The sequence below is a fragment of the Schistocerca piceifrons genome, chromosome 3 (assembly GCF_021461385.2).
Source record: "Schistocerca piceifrons isolate TAMUIC-IGC-003096 chromosome 3, iqSchPice1.1, whole genome shotgun sequence".
In the NCBI taxonomy this organism is placed as follows: Eukaryota; Metazoa; Arthropoda; class Insecta; order Orthoptera; family Acrididae; genus Schistocerca; species Schistocerca piceifrons.
The window spans coordinates 275,355,633-275,372,182 of NC_060140.1; the positions used below are offsets into that span (position 1 = coordinate 275,355,633).

A 16,550-nucleotide genomic window follows, 5' to 3' on the forward strand; every position below is an offset into this window, starting at 1 on the left:
GAGGATATAAAATGTAGACTGGCAATGGCAAGAAAAGCGTTTCTGAAGAAGAGAAATTTGTTAACATCGAGTATAGATTTAAGTGTCAGGAAGTCATTTCTGAAAGTATTTGTATGGAGTGTAGCCATGTATGGAAGTGAAACATGGACGATAAATAGTTTGGACAAGAAGAGAATAGAAGCTTTCGAAATGTGGTGCTACAGAAGAATGCTGAAGATTAGATGGGTAGATCACATAACTAATGAGGAAGTATTGAATAGGATTGGGGAGAAGAGAAGTTTGTGGCACAACTTGACCAGAAGAAGGGATCGGTTGGTAGGACATGTTCCGAGGCATCAAGGGATCACCAATTTAGTATTGGAGGGCAGCATGGAGGGTAAAAATCGTAGAGGGAGACTAAGAGATGAATACACTAAGCAGATTCAGAAGGATGTAGGTTGCAGTAGGTACTGGGAGATGAAAAAGCTTGCACAGGATAGAGTAGCATGGAGAGCTGCATCAAACCAGTCTCAGGACTGAAGACCACAACAACAACAACAACAACAACACCAAGCCCCCACAGAACGTATCTCTGCCTACGTAGATCAACACCTTCAACCCATTACATGGAGACTCCCATCCTTCATCAAAGACACCAACCACTTTCTCGAACGCCTGGAATCCTTACCCAATCTGTTACCCCCGGAAACCATCCTTGTAACCATTGATGCCACTTCCTTATACACAAATATTCCGCACGTCCAGGGCCTCGCTGCGATGGAGCATTTCCTTTCACGCCGATCACCTGCCACCCTACCTAAAACCTCTTTCCTCATTACCTTAGCCAGCTTCATCCTGACCCACAACTTCTTCACTTTTGAAGGCCAGACATACCAACAATTAAAGGGAACAGCCATGGGTACCAGGATGGCCCCCTCCTACGCCAAACTATTCATGGGTCGCTTAGAGAAAGCCTTCTTGGTTACCCACGCCTGCCAACCCAAAGTTTGGTACAGATTTATTGATGACATCTTCATCTTCATGATCTGGACTCACAGTGAAGAAGAACTCCAGAATTTCCTCTCCAACCTCAACTCCTTTGGTTCCATCAGATTCACCTGGTCCTACTCCAAATCCCATGCCACTTTCCTTGACGTTGACCTCCACCTGTCCTATGGCCACCTTCACACGTCCGTCCACATCAAACCCACCAACAAGCAACAGTACCTCCATTATGACAGCTGCCACCCATTCCACATCAAACGGTCCCTTCCCTACAGCCTAGGTCTTCGTGGCAAATGAATCTGCTCCAGTCCGGAATCCCTGAACCATTACACCAACAACCTGACAACAGCTTTCGCATCCCATAACTACCCTCCCGACCTGGTACAGAAGCAAATAACCAGAGCCACTTCCTCATCCCCTCAAACCCAGAACCTCCCACAGAAGAACCGCAAAAGTGTCCCACTTGTGACAGGATACTTTCCGGGACTGGATCAGACTCTGAATGTGGCTCTCCAGCAGGGATACGACTTCCTCAAATCCTGCCCTGAAATGAGATCCATCCTTCATGAAATCCTCCCCACTCCACCAAGAGTGTCTTTCCGCCGTCCACCTACCCTTCGTAACCTGGTAGTTCATCCCTATGAAATCCCCAAACCACTTTCCCTACCCTCTGGCTCCTACCCTTGTAACCGCCCCCGGTGTAAAACCTGTCCCATGCACCCTCCCACCACCACCTACTCCAGTCCTGTAACCCGGAAGGTGTACACGATCAAAGGCAGAGCCACGTGTGAAAGCACCCACGTGATTTACCAGCTAACCTGCCTACACTGTGATGCATTCTATGTGGGAATGACCAGCAACAAACTGTCCATTCACATGAATGGACACAGGCAGACAGTGTTTGTTGGTAATGAGGATCACCCTGTGGCTAAACATGCCTTGGTGCACAGCCAGCACATCTTGGCACAGTGTTACACCGTCCGGGTTATCTGGATACTTCCCACCAACACCAACCTATCCGAACTCCGGAGATGGGAACTTGCTCTTCAATATATCCTCTCTTCCCGTTACCCACAAGGCCTCAATCTCTGCCAATTTCAAGTTGCCGCCACTCATACCTCACCAGTCATTCAACAACATCTTTGCCTCTGCACTTCCGCCTCGACTGACATCTCTGCCCAAACTCTTTGTCTTTAAATATGTCTGCTTGTGCCTGTATATGTGTGGATGGATATGTGTGGATGGATATGTGTGGATGGATACGTGTGGATGGATACGTGTGGATGGATACGTGTGGATGGATACGTGTGGATGGATACGTGTGGATGGATACGTGTGGATGGATACGTGTGGATGGATACGTGTGGATGGATACGTGTGGATGGATACGTGTGGATGGATACGTGTGGATGGATATGTGTGTGTGTGCGCGAATGTATACCCGTCCTTTTTTCCCCCTAAGGTTAGTCTTTCCGCTCCCGGGATTGGAATGACTCCTTACCCTCTCCCTCAAAACCTGCATCCTTTCGTCTTTCCCTCTCCTTCCCTCTTTCCTGACGAAGCAACCGTTGGCTGCGCACGAAAGCTAGAATTTTGTGTGTATGTTTGTGTTTGTTTGTGTGTCTATCGACCTGCCAGCGCTTTCGTTTGGTAAGTCAGATCATTTTTGTTTTTAGACATCCACCTCTAGCTGGATACAAGCTGTCCTGCATGATATACTCATTTCTGTTACACGTAAACCAATATTTCTGGTTTTTTAAATACAATGTCTTAATCTGTCATTTCCCTATAAGTTTTTTTAACAACATACCATCATTTCTGAAATATTTTGATACCTGTATCGTGCTCTTGCTGATCTGGAGATTGCTTGACCCCCACCTTTCCCTCCCCTGAGGGTGAAAACTGTGCAGATTCTCCACCATTCACCAACAATCCTGTTAGTCTCTCAATTGACTCCCTTTGTCTTTGTGTACGAGGTGCATTCAAGTTCTAAGGCCTCCGATTTTTTTTTCTAATTAACTACTCACCCGAAATCGATGAAACTGGCGTTACTTCTCGACGTAATCGCCCTGCAGACATACACATTTTTCACAACGCTCACGCCATGATTCCATGGCAGCAGCGAAGGCTTCTTTAGGAGTCTGTTTTGACCACTGGAAAATCGCTGAGGCAATAGCAGCACGGCTGGTGAATGTGCGGCCATGGAGAGTGTCTTTCATTGTTGGAAAAAGCCCAAAGTCACTAGGAACCACGTCAGGTGAGTGGGGAGCATGAGGAATCACTTCAAAGTTGTTATCACAAAGAAATTGTTGTGTAACGTTAGCTCGATGTACGGGTGCGTTGTCTTGGTGAAACAGCACACGCGCAGCCCTTCCCGGACGTTTTTGTTGCAGTGCAGGAAGGAATTTGTTCTTCAAAACATTTTTGTAGGATGTACCTGTTACTGTAGTGCCCTTTGGAACGCAATGGGTAAGGATTACGCCCTCGCTGTCCCAGAACATGGACACCATCATTTTTTCAGCACTGGCGGTTACCCGAAATTTTTTTGGTGGCGGTGAATCTGTGTGCTTCCATTGAGCTGACTGGTACTTTGTTTCTGGATTGAAAAATGGCATCCACGTCTCATCCATTGTCACAACCGACGAAAAGAAAGTCCCATTCATGCTGTCGTTGCGCGTCAACATTGCTTGGCAACATGCCAAATGGGCAGCCATGTGGTCATTCGTCAGCATTCGTGGCACCCACCTGGATGACACTTTTTGCATTTTCGGGTCGTCATGCGTGATTGTGTGCACAGAACCCACAGAAATGCCAACTCTGGAGGCGATCTGTTCAACAGTCATTCAGCGATCCTCCAAAACAATTCTCTCCACTTTCTCGATCATGTCATCAGACCGGCTTGTGCGAGCCCGAGGTTGTTTCGGTTTGTTGTCACATGATGCTCTACCTTCATTAAATTGTCGCACCCACGAACGCACTTTCGACACATCCATAACTCCATCACCACATGTCTCCTTCAACTGTCGATGAATTTCAATTGGTTTCACACCACACAAATTCAGAAAACGAATGATTGCACGCTGTTCAAGTAAGGAAAACGTCGCCATTTTAAGTATTTAAAACAGTTCTCATTCTCGCCGCTGGCGGTAAAATTCCATCTGCCATACGGTGCTGCCATCTCTGGGACGTATTGACAATGAACACGGCCTCATTTTAAAACAATGCGCATGTTTCTATCTCTTTCCAGTCCGGAGAAAAAAAAATCGGAGGCCTTAGAACTTGAATGCACCTCGTACCATGTCTTGTAGGTAGCTTTCAATGCAATTCCAGCAAAATTTTCCATTGCATTTTTTTTGCATCTCCTTCATTCTCATGTAGTAATGTTGTATCACTGGTAAAGGTTAGAAAATCTGCAGTGGTCTTATGCTTCATTTTGTATCTAATTGGCACAGCTTCAATAGCCATGGCTTTGCTCATCTGCTTACTCTGTTTGAACCCTTCATCCAGCATCAAGCCGATCGTAATTGTTCAGAAACCATTTCCTTTGCAAACTCTTGTTTTTATTTTAAAGCTTTCCTACACTGAGCTTTGGTAGTTGTCTAACAGTCGTGACCCTTACTAAGTCATGTGTTATGGTGTCTGTGCCTTTGTCACAAAGAACACTAATTAATGTACAATGTAAGAGTAATGTATAATGTATGAACACTGAGTGATTTATTTCAAGGGTTTAATCTTTATATAGATAAGACAGCCTATTCAATTCAACAGTTCCTTCATTTACACACAAACTCTTACTCTCTTCACATTCATCCTCAGTCAATACATTGAATACACCTACTTTTGTACAGAAAACACTGTAACTATCTTTGCAACATACCAAGCATTGTCCAGTTATCGAGCAGAACAAAAAGCATACCATGCTTCATATGTACAGTAAAATTTGGGATACAAATTTCAGAAGCTTCTTTATAATTTGCAATGGTTCAGTTTCACATTTCTGGTGACATGATTTTAAATACTGATCATTTACGTTTAAATTGAGTTTCAGTATACTAAATATCAACTACTACAAGAAAAAGTGTTTAAACTTACACTCTGTTTGTCCAAACTCCTCCTCTATCAATTCATTAGAGTAGCCACGTCCACAAATCTGTGGATATAAAAACCAATTTTTCTTAGCTACAATGAATTCTGAACTGAAAGCAATGAGACATTAAATTTTTCCATGTATGAGAAGTTAAATTCAGCATATTTTATTACATTATCTTTATCTTAATACAATTACTGCAACATAAATAAAAGCAGGGGAAAAAAATCTTTATTCTCAAACTGTCAACTGACAAATAAGCACAACAGGAAAAGTAAAAATACAATTAACTTAAGACTTCTGTGGGTCTTTGTTCGTGTTACCTATAGCTTCAGAAATGGTAACTGCAGATAGCTTGGTAAAAATTTATCTCTGTTGCTGTGACAGCAGTTTTTCCACCTCTTTCTTGTGAATTTTAAACAACAGTTATCTCTCCATCTTCAGGCCACGAGTGGCCTACCGGAACCATCCGACCGCCGTGTCATCCTCAGAGGAGGATCCAGACAGGAGGGGCGTGGGGTCAGCACACCGCTCTCCTGGTCGTTATGATGGTATTCTTGACCGAAGCCACTACTATTTGGTCGAGTAGCTCCTCAACTGGCATCACAAGGCTGAGTGCACCCCGAAAAATGGCAACAGCGCATGGCGGCCTGGATGGTCACCCATCCAAGTGTCGACCACGCCCGACAGCGCTTAACTTCAGTGATCTCATGGTAACCAGTGTATCCACTGTGACAAGGCCATTGCCAAACAACAGTTATAGTCTGTATAATAGTATATAGTGTATAATAGTGTACTCATAAATTTCATTTAAAAATTGAACTGTGCAAATACCAAGAAAAACTACAACTTTTTCGAACGGAGTGGCTTCTGCTGTCTCTGGAGCATGTTCACAAGAATAAGTGCACTTTTATTGTCCTGTGTTTTGAGATATCTGAGTATTCCATTGCAGGTTACTGTAGCCTCTTCACTTGAAGAAACTTGCTCCTGTCTTGTCTTTTTAGTCTAAGAGGGGCAGATCTGGTAATGAAAGGCTATGGCAGCACTCTCAGCATTCATGTTCGCAAACAGCATCTGCTGCTCTGTAGATTGATGCACTGTCACCATGCAAAACAAAGTGATTTGAGAAATTAATGTGTAATGTATCGGTTGCCAGTAAGCGCGCTTCTAACAACAGACTTGTTCCCATTTCATAATGCTTTTACTTGAAGTATTAGATTAAGGCTTTTTGTGAGCAATTTTTTACCTGTACCATCTATGTTTTTTGCCCAATGGTGTTTTAGGAAAATCTAAATCAGGCGTGGCCAAGATGGTCTGCAAGCTACTTCCCTCCAGTTACTGCTTCCCCCTGAACTCAACTCTCGCGGTGAAGACACGGCCTCGCCGCAGACTATGGTTTGCTTGTTTATCAGCAACTGAGTGTGGCAGCATCTTTTTCACAATTTCCTTAACAAACAGGCTCTTGCACCTTCAATCGCTGTTCAGCTTTACATTTTGTTCATCCACTTGGTCTCACTGTTGTTCCGATTTCCTCTCCTTAATACTGCACTATTGCTCAGGTTGTCCTTTAGGTTATTACTATAGTTATTATTTTTGTTTGAGACTAGTTATTACTGTGGCTATTTTTCTATTATGATTATCAAGAATGTTGAAAAGAAAGAATACTAGAAACTATGTTTTCAATGAGGAGTGGAAGATTATATACTTCTTTGTACGCAACTCCAAAAAAAAAACCCAAGAACTAATATGTAAAGCAAAAAATCAAAATAAAAAAACCTTAAATCAAAACAAAGATAGTAATCTTGCTCAACAGCTGTCTTCACTCCATAAACAACACATGGACATTACTCTCATGACGAACACTGCACTTTAGTAGATAAGTGAAAGAAAGAGATACACGAATTGCCTGAAAGATCGAGTCTTAAAGAAAATAGTTTAACTGCATCACATGCGGTGCCCTTACAATTAGTAAAAGCTCAAAAATGCTTCAGTAACAGCATACTCATGATAGAATGTGGAATAGAAATGGCGAAAGCATCTGGTTATGATGATGCAGCTGAGCACTTTAAAACAGTTGCTTTGTCATGTAACACAGTAAAAGACTGAGTTCTTGATATGGGGCATTGCATAAAAAAATCTAGATAATTTAGTGCAAACTGTTAGCATTATTCTTTGTTATGGACAAGAGAAATGATCCAACAGATCTCAGCCCACTACTATTTTTTATTCATCAAATAATACACGACTCTTCTGTACATGAAGAGTTACTCACTTTATTTCCATTGCTCAGAACAACAGGTTTGCATATTCTCAACACAGTCACAAACTGTATTGAACAAAATGGCAGTTTTAAAAAGTACTCTGGAATCTGCACTGATGGTGCACAACCTATTGTTGGTGGCGAAAGTAGTTTCTTTGATCACTTAAGAAAAAATGGAATAAATTGTTTAACTTTTCAGTGCATTATACATCAGAAAGCACTATGTGGGAATAGTGTCAGAATGCAGTTGGCAATGAAAGATGTGACAAAATTACAAATGTAATATGAGGAGGAAACCCATCACTGCCTCATCAAAAATTTATACAAATTTTGGAAGAACTGACAATGAATACAGATATAAATGCCTTCATTCCGAAATTCATTGGTTGAGTGCATCGAAATGCTTAGCTCATTTTCTTGCACTTAGTAGAGAGCTTTTCAGGTTTTCAAATGTAGTAGTAAAATTGCATACTACAGAATTTGGAAATAAACTGAAGTATTCACTTTTTTTTTTATCAGAACTAGTATTTAAACAGATTTTACTGATCATTTAAATAATTTTAATTTATGTGTGCAAGGAAAGGAACTTACTACTTCTGATATGTTTATGGATATTGGTGGATTCCAGTGTAAACTTATGTTGCAATATAAGAACTTAATATGGAAAGTTTGTGTCATTTCACAAGTTTCTGTGAAATGAAACAAGAATACACAGAACTAAAATTTTCAGGATTTACTTCCACTACTGATGAAGTCTCCAATGAGAGAGTCATTTTCAGGATTTTAAATCTCTGGAACTGGTTATCATTTTCTTTAACAATACAATGAAAATTAATCTACAAAGTGTTAACGTGTTCTTCAAGAAATAGTATACAATTTACAAAATGATCCACTCACTCATACTATCCAAAACAGAGATGCATCAAGTTATGAGGTCATGCCATAAGGTCAGTATCCAAAACTCGCAGACTTTGCTCTTAAAATAAAATCTTTTTTCACGTCAATACATTTGTTCAAGTATATTTTGTTCAATGAAGTACATTACATCTGCTCAGCATAATGCAGTGACCAATGAGCCATTGAAACATCAGCTTTGTTTTGCTACAATGAAAACTGAAATACCGGTAGATATTTCAGAACTTGTAAAGATAAAGTTAAATAAATCTAAACTAAATATTTAAATATCACATTAATGTAAGTACAAGAATTTGAGATAAATAACCAAATAAAAACTAAAGTTTTAGCAATCTACTAACATTTACATACTGGGATTAGGCAGGCACCAAGTGATTAGTCGTCGTTGAGACTGGCCAGTAAGGCTGTGGTGGAGCCGTGACAGACAGCAGGATACAAATCAAGTTGGAGGGGAAACACTCACTGGAAAAGAATGTCTTGTGAGCCATGCTTTGCCAGGCCTGATCTTCTTAATGAGATAGTCCGCCCCATCCCTTCTTCTCAATTCACAACATATTTCAACTATTGTCCTGGAAGAAGAATGTTCTTCAACAGATATACATCTAAGAAAAACTTTACACAGGAGACACAACAAACTTTGTGTCCTTGGAATAGATCAGTTCTAATTCAGGCTCCAGATAATAACCAACTTTTTCTGGGAGCTCATTTCCTTCAAAGGCTAAGATGAAAGTACTTGTATCTCTGATTATTCTGGGACATTTTTGTCCATGCTGGGCAAAATTTCACCTCGCCATTCGAGATTGGTTCGTAGTTCCTCATCTGTCTGTAGTGTATGGCCTCTGTGGAAAATTAACTCCTTGTACCACATTCAAAGTTTTATGTGGGGCAGCAGTCACTGGTATGTCACCCAGTAGTTCTCATGCCTGAAGTCAACTTCTCCAAATCTGACTTCTCTGTATTCCATACAAAATAATGGTTTTGTTGCCGTAAAAGTATCTCCATCTGTTCACGTACACACCAGGTATTTAGTAAACTGCTTCGCTCCCAGTTGTCTGGTTTGTCCCTCTCCCCCCGTGGGGTAGGCAAGGTAGGAAAAGCAGTGTAATTGTAAATGTCTGCATTGAAATATCTAGACCTGTCTGTTGAGAGGGCTGAATCAGAATGGGCACATTGTGTCAATACGACACATTTCATGTTCAGAGCGTCCATCCTCATGTCATCTACTTTGATCAAGGGTTATCCCCACAGCCACCTCCCAGCCAGAGCAAAGATCAACTGGTATGACAGCTATTGCCAGGAGTCCTGATGCTTCTAACATCTGGTTGCAAATGAGTTAATGTGTTGAGTATTTGATGTTAACCAAGTAAGCAAGAAAACATTTCGAAAATGTTTTAAATTATGTATAAAGCTTGTTGGAAGTCACTAAACGCTCTCATTCTCAAATACTGGACGAATATAGCCTGGGTAACTGTGCACTGTAAGTTACGCTGCCTCAGTGCATGTAAACAGTTTCTAACTGTAATAGTAGTCTTACAGTGTTAAACTTTGAACACAAGGTGATACTTCTTAATAAGCAGGTTATGATAGCACTCAAAATTTTTAAATTCAGTCAATAATTATACAAGATGCTCAAAATCCAATTTCCATTGCCTCTGGAAGCTGTTAGACAAAGCAACCTACAACTGGGACTGGGAACCTCATTAGAAATTTAGTAATATAAATAGCTGCTGTTTATCTTCTTCAGGCAGCATAATATTTTCATGATTACAATAGAGTTTTACAAAGTAAACAGGCAACAACATGTCACAATAGGGGACCGTTTACAGTATACTACTATTACTCATGCAGGTTGACAAAGCTGCTACTTGCCATGTGGCTAACAAAAATTTTCAATCCTTGAATCTACATATTCTTGTAATTTGTGAAACAAGAGACTAATGAGTACGTGTCTAATCTTCTTTTGAACTGGCTGAGATTGTAAATTCACTACTTTGTGTCAGATGGGTGATCATTGAATAACATTGCAGTACAGTATGCAACTCCCCTTTGAACCCCAGTAGAAGAATTCTAAATCAGTACCACGTCTTGCATTATGCTTGCACAAGTCACAGTTAAGCCAAAATGAGTTCTAATCACAGGAACAAACACCATTAAGGAACCCATTGAGAAGCAAGCACATGAAAATCAAGATCTTTAAAAAGATGCCTGGAACACTTACAAGTAATTCTTCTGTTGAATAAATAATTTATTCACTTTTAGTGACTCCTGCAAAATTACATAAGGAAATACAGTGAAAAAATTTAAAATATGCCACTTATGTTGTCTTTCAATCAACATTATGAGGTACACTTCTAAGACTATCTGTGTGTTGACTCCCATTTTAACTTGTTACCAATGGATCCCATGGAATTTTACACACACTGTTTCAGTTAGCATGTGAGCATTAACATCTATTTCTGGTGACAAAGTTATTTTTACTTTCTTTAAATTGTGTAATATGAGTATTTATGAGATTAATCTTTCACTGTTTGCTGTTGACCAGCCATAAGCAATCTCAATTATGATCAGAACTGTGTCTCATAAGGCTGACTTTGAACTCCTGATCAGTAAACATAACAATTTTTGACCTGCACTTCAAAGTCATTGGTAGACCACTCGTGCAGGCTAAGAACAAGATTTGACTAAGTGCCGATCCTTGTGGGACCCCACTTCTTTTGTTTCCAACTCCAAGGACATTTTATTTCTCGTGATACTCTGACAATTTGACACTCTGCTTTTTGTTATGAAAGTAAGACTCCAACCAAGCAAGAGAGTTGTCATAAATGTGATAACATTTTAGTTTGCCTCTCTGTCCACACGATCCAAGGGTTTGGCAAGGCCACAATATACGAATTGCCTGATAAATTTGGTTTCGGCTGAGGGATTACATTTTTTAATCTAGTATCTGTTGGTGATACACACCGTGTCCGCAGAAGCAAATCTAATATATCTGTTTTTGATTGTTTATTAGTGGGTGTAATGTTTTCTGCTACTGTGAGGAAGTAATCACAGTTCCCACCACGGCTTTTTTCTAAGAACTCAATTTCATTTGAATTGCTATTTTCATTTAATAATGTTCCCAATTTTTATTTATGCTTTGAGTGTTTCATTTACTGATCATAGTGTGTATGCTTCACATTTCTAAAACATACTATATGATTTTACAGTGCTGGTGATTATGGTGTCACAGTTCTTTACGATAGCTTGTCCTCAATTATTCATTTGTTCTTAGTATAAAATACTTGAATTGTATGAGCCGTTCATCTTTGTCCTTCCTCCAGTTAAATTTTACCTCTGTGCTACATGAATACGTTTAAGTTGAATTTAATATGCATTTCACTCTCATTTGTTAATGGCTGCCTGCTTTGGTCAGACATTCTCTTTCTCAAATAACTGATGATTGATTCCATGCAAGAACCTTGGTGCCCCTTTCAACTGGAAGCTGATCGAAAATATTTTTTACTGTAAAGTTCTTGAAAGCAATAATGGGTGCTATATCATAAAGGTTTTTTTTTTTTTTTTTTTTTTTTTTTTTTTTTTTTGGGGGGGGGGGGGGGGGAGTCTCTTGTTCCTTTTTGATACATACCTTCTAATTGTAAAAAACAATTCTTTTGCCCCTGTGTGTCAGAAGACACAGTTTTTGCAAATACATCGTCACTTGCCACACAGATAGTATAGCACTTTGAGATGTATTTAAGTTACGCATCCGCACATTATAAAAAACTATTAATGTCGGGCTGACAGGTGACTGTTTACTTTCAGTTCCTTCATGCTAGTAAAGCAGACACAAGTGTACATTATTTTCCGTTAACAAATGGAAAATGAAGACACAGTACTTGCTACAATTACAAGGTTGCCTCAAAAGTGAATGATGGCTGTGTTGGTCCACACTGGGTCTTAAACAGGTTACATAATCTATTCTTTCGTCCAACCTGCTCTGGCCCCTATTGGCTTGGAGTCACTGGACCGTCAGATACTTTCTAAGGACACATTCAGCTTAGGAAATTGAAGTAAACAACATGTCTACACTAGGCAATCAATGAATTTATCAAGCAAAAGTAATAATTATGCATATGTGATGTTCTTTCTGAAAATTTATCCAAAATCCACATAGTGTGCACAATATTAAATAAAAAGAAGTGGTGAAAGAGTAAAAATGAATTGTTCCCAAGAAGGATCACAAGTGAACTAGTTCCCAAAAATGAACGAGTTTGCAAACCTTTAGTTCACTCTCTCAGACTCCAATTCTGGTATAAATTTTGTACACAGCTTGCTGTAAAGGTTTAATTTTTCGCGTTCGTATTTTGTGTAAGATATAAAACACTTAAAAAAATATAATAAAGATTTACCTCTCTCAGCTGCAAATAAAGGTCTCTATCTCTTTCCCATGTTGTTTCATCTTGCATCTTACTGGGTTGTTGTTCTTCCAGACAACTCTGTGGCACTGGGATTTTAGGTGGTGGTGAAAACTGCAAATTAAATTGACAAGTTACTTAATTTCATTTACATAAGTAGGGCTGTGGAATGAACTACAGTCCTTTTTCCCTCCCATGCATTTACTTTCACCAAGATTTATTGTTCTCAATTAGCAGATTGACAAATGCTTCCAGCAAAAATACATGTTCTTCTGAAAAAATATATTATTATTCTATGTTCACCAAAAGTCATGTTAAATCAATTACATGAGGGAACTGAGAGCAAAGAATTTACACACACACACACACACACACACACACACACACACACACACACACACACACACACACACACACACACACACACACCACAGTATTATACAAAAAATCTAGCACACATTTCTCCCCCTCCTGGAATTCACAGGTTATGAAATCGCATCCAGGAAAGTCATGTCATATAACTGTGACAGCATGCAAGAAAACAAGCTATATCATCACTTGATGTAAAGACTAGCAACTGACTTTCAACATAACTGAACTGCAAATTCAACAACAAAATTGCTCCTTGGGGTATTCAGTCCTGCCACAATTGCTTTCCTCGCAACTGGACAAATTAAATAATGCTCCATCACACAGCATCAGGTCACGAAGTGTCCAAAGCAGGTCCCTGTATAAACATTACAACCCTTCTTCTGAAAAGTGCTACTGGGGAGTGGGGATTAATGAGGGTGGGCAGGCAGGGAGGGTGTATGTTAAAGAGTCAATGCACAGAAAAACTCACATTCTACATGGACTGACCGAAATAGTAACATGATGGACTGCTACAAGTCTGCATAGTTTCAGTCTACCTCAATATTCCGTGGCATATTGGCAATTTTTAAACTCCCTACAAACTTTTTATCCAGATGTACTTCATTCTCACACAAAAAGATTAAATTACAGTTGAAAATACCGCCATAGGAGCACAATATTATTTGATCTTGGCCATTATTAATGCCAGAGTAAAACAACACAAATCATCAAATACACTGCATGTAGTCACATGCCTGGTCAACAGTTGCTGTCATGTAAATTCAAATCACTGTGCCACAACTGCACCCACCCAAATAGCCTAACGTGTTAATCTCTGCTTCTGAGCCAGGGAAATGCATTGGCCCCAGATGAGTGGATTAACAATACATAGCCTAATGCATTAAATCTCCGCTTCCGGGTCAGGGAAATGCACTGGCCCTGGACCAATGTTGCTTGGTGGATGTGGTTTTTAGGCTGTTTCCATGCACCCCACTAAGTGAATATGGGGCTGGTACCCAAGTCCCATCTCAGTTACACAACTCACGAACATTTAGTAAACTTTCATTCACTTTCACACAAATAACACTTCTCTGAGGCAGCTGGGATACACAGATTCTGACCCAGGAAGTAATGGGGTGGTAACAGGAAAGGTATCTGGCCAACCCTCAAATTAACCATGTGACATCCATTAATAACCATGCTGCCCCTGTGCCAATGCAGAACAAGAATACATGAAAATTTGAATGTACCACAACAGTATGGAATAACACACTGGCTAACAATTTTTGAGACATTAAGTGGAATGATCACACAGACAAAGTCAAGGGTAAAGTAGGTGGGAGATTTAAATTCACTTGCAAGAGCCTGCAGTGTTGCCACAAGTTTCCCCAATTGAAATTCTCTGATCTTTCCCTGATTTCCAGACATGTTTTATCATTTTTCCCTGACAAATTTTGAGAGTGATTGATTGAGTGATTAATTGAGAGGGTTTATGGGGCCAAACAGTGAGATCATCAGTCCTGTGATTCCTAAGTTACTTACAGAAGAGAGAGGGTCAACTAAAAGTGGATGGATCCAGTCAGGGAAGTCAAACTCACACAGTAAAAGGCATAAAAGGTTACAACCAATCTAAAAACTGGAAATAAAAGTGATCTTTCCATAGGGGAATTGTCATGAGGTCCCAGACTGAGAAAATGTGAAGAATGGCACCAACCACAATGACCCTGCCTCTGTTCAGGAGTAAAGAAAAATCTTACATCTGGAAATAACTACTTTCACAGAGGAAACCGAGGACCAGTTCAACCATCCGTTTTTTTTTTTTTTTTTTTTTTTTGTGGTTTTAGGGCGCACAACTTCAATGGTCATTAGCGCCCTGACTACTCTAAGAACGCACCGCGAGGCACAAGTTGACCACAACAACTAAAAGGGAAAACACGATAAAAGACAGACTGACAGGCATAGGATTAAAAAACAGCATCATCAAATGTCCTTAGCGAGGTGTGCCAAATTGATAAAACGAAGAACACGAGCAGCTGCTCGTGGGTCATCCGCTAAAATGGCATCGAAAGTATTTGGCAGGTTAAGATCGAGGCGCAGTGTGTTAAGATCTGGACAGGACATTAAAATGTGTCTAACCGTCAGCAAGTGCCCACATGGGCAGAACGGCGCCGGCGCAGCCGTCAGCAGATGGCGATGGCTGAACCGGCAGTGTCCAATTCTTAACCGGGCTAAAACGACCTCCTCCCGCCGAGAAGGGCGTGAGGAGGACGTCCAAGCCACGGGAAGAGGTTTTAAGGCCCGAAGCTTGTTGTCGGTAAGTGCAGCCCAATCGGCATGCCACAGAGATAAGATGCGCCGACAAATCACCCTGCTAAAATCGGACGAAGGGACGCAACAAGAAGCTGTTCGAGGCTGGAGGACCGCAGCCTTGGCCGCAGCATCTGCAGCTTCGTTCCCAGGGATACCGACATGGCCCGGAACCCACATAAAGCTAACTGGAGAACCGACGTCCACCAGCTGCTGAAGAGAGCGTTGGATCCGGTGCACGAAAGGGTGAACCGGGTACGGATCACTGAGGCTCTGGATGGCGCTCAGGGAATCGGAGCAGATGACATAAGCAGAATGTCGCTGGCGGCAGATGTAAAGAACAGCCTGGTAGAGGGCAAAGAGCTCAGCTGTGAAGACCGAACAATGGCCATGGAGCCGGTATTTGAAACTTTGTGCCTCGACAATAAAGGAACACCCGACCCCGTCATTGGTCTTAGAGCCATCTGTATAAATGAAAGTCATGTCGATGAACTTCGAACGAAGTTCCAAAAAACGGGAGTGGTAGACCGAACCGGGGGTGACCTCTTTTGGGAGCGAGCTGAGGTCAAGGTGAACGCGGACCTGAGCCTGGAGCCAAGGTGGCGTGCGGCTCTCGCCCACTCGAAAGGTTGCAGGGAGGGAAAAAGTAAGGTGTTGAAGGAGGCGACGAAAGCGAACTCCAGGGGGTAGCAGGGCAGAGACATACAACCCGTATTGACGGTCAAGAGAGTCGTCAAAAAAGGAACGATAAGCCGGATGGTCGGGCATTGACAGTAGCCGACAGGCATACCGACAAAGCAGTATATCGCGCCGGTAGGTGAGTGGCAATTCGCCAGCGTCAGCATGAAGACTCTCTACGGGACTGGTATAAAATGCTCCGATCGCAAGTCGTAAACCCCGATGTTGTATGGAGTTGAGGCGGCGTAAGATGGATGGCCGTGCAGAGGAGTATACGAAGCTCCCATAATCCAGCTTGGAGCGGACGATCGACCGATATAGACGAAGTAGGACGGTTCGATCCGCTCCCCACGACAGACCACTGAGAACACGGAGGACATTTAAAGAACGGGTACAACGGGCGGCCAAATATGACACATGTGGAGACCAGCTAAGTTTCCTGTCAAATGTAAGGCCTAAAAATTTGGTTGTCTCCACGATTGGGAGAGCAACGGGACCGAGTCGTAAGGACGGTGGGAGAAACTCTTCGTATCGCCAGAAGTTAATACAGACCGTCTTCTCGGCAGAAAAACGG

General features: G+C 41.3%; 1 protein-coding gene across 1 annotated transcript in view; it reads right to left on the reverse strand.

The window, feature by feature from the left end:
- The window catches only part of LOC124789711, a 106,743-nt gene that overhangs the window by 64,906 nt on the left and 25,287 nt on the right, over positions 1-16,550 (reverse strand). The window contains exons 2-3 of the mRNA XM_047257162.1: positions 12,635-12,754; positions 5,077-5,134 (exon numbers count right to left, since the gene is read on the reverse strand). Of these exons, the coding sequence (XP_047113118.1) occupies positions 5,077-5,134; positions 12,635-12,754 (178 nt within the window). The remainder of the gene's footprint in view (positions 1-5,076; positions 5,135-12,634; positions 12,755-16,550) is intronic.